Raw genomic sequence first — 6,137 nt, 5'->3', positions numbered from 1 at the left:
CCGGTGTGTGAGTGTGTGACTGTGTGAGGTAGCTATTATTGATTCCAAACAAGGTAGGACCACAACACTAATTGCCGAACAATAATGTACACAAAGAAGCCTTTCAAGACAGACAGACTGGGTGACTGACTTGGCATTTATATAATTGTCTAGCTACTCATTCTCAGTCCCAGATCTATCCATGTGTGTGTGAGTGATCGATCAATTGTGCGATTTGTGCCTATGCAGCATCATGCATATTTATATGTATAATTAAGGCCCATACATATTAATTTCATCAATTAGATCCGGGTCTTCATTTGTTTATATCCATGGACGATCGATTGTCACTGTATCTCTGTACGTATATATATGTATAATCATGTAATGCAGCTTTGCAACTTCGCACGAGGTAGTTTCATATATAGGTATCTACATGTAGTTTAGGATTTGGGTCTCGTTTGGTTCGCGGAAATGAAACATCAGAAAAGAAAACTCAGTCCTTTCTTGTGCTTGGAATGAAAAAGGAAAGGAAATATTTTCCGTTTTCTTTCCTGAATGAAGGAAAAATAAGGTGGAAAATGGATCTTTCCATATCCTCAAAGATTCATTTTCCTCCCTTATTTCCTTGTATTTATTACTCACATCTCATTATTTTATTACATTAATTACAAACTTTTTAACAACTTTTCTGATAAATTTTCCTCCAATAAAAAAAAAAATTTCTTATGTTACCAAATATCAAAATGGAAAGTTCATGGTAAATTAGTTTCTTATCCTATGGGAAAGGCAAAGGAACTACTTTCTTTTCCGCGGACCAAACGAGACCTTAGGTACTCAGTTCAGTGAGTTGGTGTGTAACTGTGTATCGATTTCAAACCGTTAAACACGTTATGTTATGTTTATTAAATTACAATTACAAATTTACAATTATAAACCATCTCTGCATTCTTATTAATTAACGACAACATAGCATTTAATTAATGAATACCAAATACAAAGTGGTTATCTAGAAGCCGATGTCCTCAAAAATTGAATAAGAGTAGTTATGAAGATGGTGATGATCTAGACTAGGGTCCATGAAATAATTAGGATTGTAGAGATTTAGGTCATCCTGATTATTATTGTAAAACCAAAAGGAGCCCTGATCACAGTTGTTATTGCTACCCATCATCATCGTCTCCCACATCCCACTGAACCCAACACCACTATCTCGGCTGATCATCATCTCCTGACCATGATCATCATCACATCCATGGCGAGCTGGTGCTGCTGCTTCACCATAGCCGTCGCTATTCGAATCAGGTAGTGGCTGCTGCTGTAGCTCTGCAGAGTTGGACTGTTCTTTTGGACTACTTGCTTGTTGGTCTGAGGAAGTAGTAGTAGTACTACTACTACTATGACTTCTACTTCTACTCTTGGCTTTGCTCTTTACACCTTTGTAGTTGTTGGCCACGCCGAGCTTTTTGCTCAAATGAGAATTCCAGTGGTTCTTTACTTGGTTGTCGGTTCTTCCCGGAACCCGTCCGGCTATCAGAGACCACCTAAAGTGCAGTAAAAACAGCCAAAACTATCAGATCAGAGCAAGCTAGAAATTACTTTTTATCATTGTCGGCGTGCAGTGAAAACAAGGACAGCAACTAGTTGAACGTCTAGTCATCCAATTCCAGCTAGCTACCAATTAAGTATTAATGACCAGCTTCTTATGCATGCAGTAGTATCGGTACTAGTACTAGCTATGTGTTAGGTAGCTAGAGTAATTATGGTTGAAATAATTGTGGTGTAGCTACCCCTGAGTTTGTTGGGATTGGACTTACTTATTCGGAACCATACTCTTCATATTATGATGAACCGCCAAGAAAGATGGAATATTTGACACTAGAGTAGACTAGTAGAGTAATATTGCAGATCGAAGAAGATGTCTAGCTAGCTTAGGTAGATCTATATAGAACGTGTATCAGTTCATTCAACACAGCTAACTGTACTCGGATCTTAATTTTTTAGAGAAAGACCGAGTTAAACAGAATAGTCATGAGCATATGAAATGAAAGCATGTTATATATTATAGCAAAAAATGAACTAGTATGTTGTACCCAAAAAAAAAAAAATGAACTAGTATGAACTATGAAGTAGTAATGGTGGTGGTGGACTGACCTGTTTCCGAGGAGGTTATGGAGGCGAATGATGAGATCGTTTTCTTCCTCAGAGAAGTCGCCACGCTTCACGGTGGGGCTCAGATAGTTCATCCACCTCAATCTGCAGCTTTTCCCACACCTCTTCAATCCTACATACATCACATTGCAGAATACTTGCTGTAAATATATATAGGAGAAGGGAGAACAAATGAAAGTAGTTGTAAACATTAGCAAGAGTTAGCAGTAAGTTATTACCTGTGACTTTGGTGACTCGATTCCACTTGCCTTTTCCATGGACTTTGATATACTCGGTTAGAATTCTGTCTTCCTCCGCTGTCCATAGACCTTTCTTATATCCATGATTCCTTCCACCACCTTCCATTACTGCTAATTAAGCTAGCTAGCTGTACAGTTCCCTCGCTTCTGAAGCAAACCAAAGCAAGAAACCAAGAGCAGTATATATAGTAGTACTGTTGAAACACAAAGGGAGAAAGTGAGAGAGAAAACGGTAGAGAGCTTTTAACTTGTAAGAAAGACCAGATCAAGCACTATTTGGGTGTTGGGAGAAGTGTAGCTAGTTCAGTATTATTGTGGCGTATATAGCTAGTATGCGGGCGGGAGCGGGGGTCTATTTAGTGTCAACATCTGCTGTAGTGATCACTTGATACTGAAATTATTGAAATTACTGCTTGTACGTATGTAATTAATAGAGAAAAAATCTCTATTTTGGAATAATTGTTAGACAAGACCTGAAGATTGAGAGACTCGTGAAGAGAACTTGAGGTTGGAGGATTCGATTATGAAACTAATACAAAATGACAACCCAAACTTAACTAATCAACTGTGAAATGATCAATTAGAACTACATATGTATATTACTTAATGGCCAGAATCAAAACCTAATTAAAGCATATTGACAATACCTGGCTATGTATATGTATATCCTTAAATATAACACTACAAGTCTTAAGGAGATTAAGAAAATACTTGCACATTCATGCTTCTCATGGCCTAAACCAATATTAAACCAATGTGAAGAAAAATGCCGACGCACAAACAGCAAAAACAAAAAACGAAAAGGCACACAAAAAGTAGTTCATAACTTTATGTACGTGAAGCGTATCAAAAACTTTATGTACGTGAAACACATTGGTCTAGAAATTAAGATATATAGATAGATGACAAAAATGTGAATGATGGAATGCCACGTGCTTTATCATGCCCACACACACATATACGTACATTAATCTGAGTGCTATACGTATAAAAAATAGAGAGTACATTCTTCTCATCAATGATTGAAGTATATACAATGACTAAATAATGATTGAGATGAAAACAGAAAAAGATAAAGAGTAAAACATGTCCCGGTAAGATAAAGAGTAAAACATGATCCTCGTTTCGCATATATTCGCATGGAAAATGATTTGTGGCCTCAATGAGACATAAGATCTGTGGTCTCAATTTTAGATGTCATGTCATGTCATCTACACAAATCACCTATTTGTCAATTCATGGCATGTAATTATTGAGAAAATGACCATCTTATCATTCCAAAATCTAATGACTCTAAATTATTTTGGCTTTCAACCTCAAAAATTATTTTGGCTTTCTTCTAAAAAAAAAAAAAAAATTTGGCTTTCTTTCATTACACTCATGCTTAGATTTAAACAACAATTTTTTTTTCTTCAATCAAGAGTAGAAAAAATTTCATGTAATTCAATCAATAGATTTGCACGTACATTCGATTAATAGATTTGTATAACACATGTATATGAATTCAACCTTTGTTGGGTTCCTGCAAATTTTGAAAATATAATGTGAAAAATACATATTCATATGATTGTATTTATTCTTTTGTTTATTGTTTTCTCTTTATGTGAAAAATATTAATGCCATTTGGGAAGAAAAATTAAAGGAAAGAATTTAATTAAATGAAGAAAAATATTGATCTAAGAATCTGTAGACATATCTCTTAAATTAATATATAATTAATAGCTGATATTTTTTTGTCACCTAATTAAATTCATTAATGTAATTGATTCACCCCTTAACATCTAAAAGGAAATGTAAAAGGGTAAAGTTGGTGTTGAAATAGTATGATGTGGCAAGATATATTATATGGAATTGAAAATAAATTTTTATTTACTTACATGGCATGACGCCACAAATCTTAGGTCTCATTGAGGCCCTATATCATTGCCCTATTCGCATATACGAATCGGTGAAACAGTTTGCTTTTTGTTTTGGTTCACTTTCACTTGCACTCTTTCTTTCTTCGAAAATTATTCTACGCACCGACGGTGTAAGTGAACCAACAACTAATATGCAATCTCAACCATTTATTTAATCCAGCCGTCCATCTAACACTAACGTCTATACTAACACCGTTAAGAGAATTAAAACCCAAAAAAGGGGTGGTCAACACGGTAGAAAGTAGAAACACTGTTGGAGATGGATATTCAATTTATCTAATTAAACCAAGGTAAAATCTGGAAGTACGAAAGTGGGCTCTCTCGCAATCGAGGAGGAGGTTTTAATCTGATCGGATCGAAAATGAAAAGGGGAGGGGGGAATTGAGGATTTCCAGTCTTCATTCTCATCTCTGCGGCTCCAATCGCCGCGACTCCCGCCGCCTCCTCCGCCGGCGTCCTCGACCGGCGCCGCTGCTTCCATTGCCGCCGAAAAACCAAAGGTCAGGCCTTCCGTCCCAACTGGGTTTGGGGCCGAAGGATAGAGCTGTGATTGTGGGTTTTGGAATAGGCAAAAGAAACAGATGGATTAGGCTTACTGGGGATGCGGCGGTTGTCGGAGACACTAGAGTGGTGGCGGCCATGGTTTGAAACTTCGAACTTCTGATTCATAACAAAGGAATCTGGGTATCGGTGGTTCTGAACTTCTGATTCATAACTAAGCACAATCCTTATAAAATAACTAAGAAAAATTTACCACCGACGGTGGTTGGGACAGTGAAAAATTTATAGATTTTCATTTTTATAATGTTTGGATTCCACAAAATTCTTATATGCCTACTAATGTGGTTTAACTTGTTTATTGGTTATATATAAAAAAAAGTAAAACCAACAACGTGGAGCAAATATAATTTGAACAATTCCACCGTTGGATATTATCATGACAAGAATAAAAGACTGTGGTAAAATATTTATCCATTTTAGTCATCGTTTGAGCCTCGATCCACGTGATTAACCCTAATCCCTAAATCCACATCAAACTAAAATTCTCGTAACCACTCTTTCACAACTTCTTTTTTCGAGAAATCAGCACTCATACTCTCATGGGGATGAACTATGTCAACCTATAAAAAGTAAGAGATTCTGAACATGATTTAGCTCTTGTTAGGGTCTTAGGGAAGTATAATCGTTTATAGGGTTGATCGCTTTAGTGATTTGAAAACGACAACAAACCGGGTTAATTTCAAATTTATCAATTTTCAATTTTCAATTTCCTTTTTTTTTTATTGCATAAAATATGAAATAAATATGTTAGTTTTTTTTTTTCCCGTCATATCTACATCCTAAAAATCAGTTCATCACGATTTTGTTTCTCCTATGAAAATATTATTGCAAAGATGAGTTTCCGTGATCTCTGAAAAGTCCATCTCCACTATTGAATTCAAGGGAATATGAATACTTTTAAAAAAAAAAATTACAAATTTTGATATAAATGTAAGTAATGTATAATTTTTTTTAACAAAATCTGTTAAAAGAACAAGACACAGTTAAACAAAATAAATGGCACTTCTTTATAAAAAAAGATTAAGCATTTTAATATAATGTAAGCAATGTGTAGTTCTTCTGAAAAAAAGAAAAAGAAAAAAAATTGGCATTGTACGTCTTCATTCTGGCCTCAATCACGGTAGTTGGTTCCTAATTTTATCTTCACTAAAATACCTTGTCACTAAAACAACTTAAAAAAATTCGATATTTGAGCTGTTGTGACCATACACTCATATGAGTAGTGTTGAAATATAATCGTTCTTTTAAAAATTTTCATTATATGTAT

At 35.3% G+C, this 6,137-nt stretch overlaps 1 protein-coding gene across 1 annotated transcript; it reads right to left on the bottom strand.

Moving 5' to 3' along the window:
* Positions 1 to 919: 919 nt before the first annotated feature.
* On the bottom strand, positions 920 to 2,715 carry LOC133745579 (transcription factor WER-like). Its single transcript, XM_062173674.1, has 3 exons — positions 2,370 to 2,715; positions 2,134 to 2,263; positions 920 to 1,523 (listed from the first exon to the last, which is right to left on the bottom strand). The coding sequence occupies exons 1-3, from the start codon at positions 2,494 to 2,496 to the stop codon at positions 989 to 991; spliced, it is 792 nt and encodes a 263-aa protein (XP_062029658.1). The 5' UTR covers positions 2,497 to 2,715; the 3' UTR covers positions 920 to 988.
* Positions 2,716 to 6,137: the final 3,422 nt, after the last annotated feature.

This window comes from Rosa rugosa, chromosome 4, assembly GCF_958449725.1.
Source record: "Rosa rugosa chromosome 4, drRosRugo1.1, whole genome shotgun sequence".
Taxonomy (NCBI): domain Eukaryota; kingdom Viridiplantae; phylum Streptophyta; class Magnoliopsida; order Rosales; family Rosaceae; genus Rosa; species Rosa rugosa.
Note: the sequence above shows the minus strand (reverse complement) of the source record. Positions and strands in the feature narration are given on the sequence as shown.

Excerpts from the sequence above, each read along its gene's own strand:
- LOC133745579 (XM_062173674.1), bottom strand. The coding sequence starts at position 2,496 with ATGGAAGGTGGTGGAAGGAATCATGGATATAAGAAAGGTCTATGGACA. Across the intron at positions 2,264-2,369 it reads TCGAGTCACCAAAGTCACAG|GATTGAAGAGGTGTGGGAAA; the intron begins GTAATAACTTAC and ends TGATGTATGTAG. Across the intron at positions 1,524-2,133 it reads CATAACCTCCTCGGAAACAG|GTGGTCTCTGATAGCCGGAC; the intron begins GTCAGTCCACCA and ends ACTGCACTTTAG.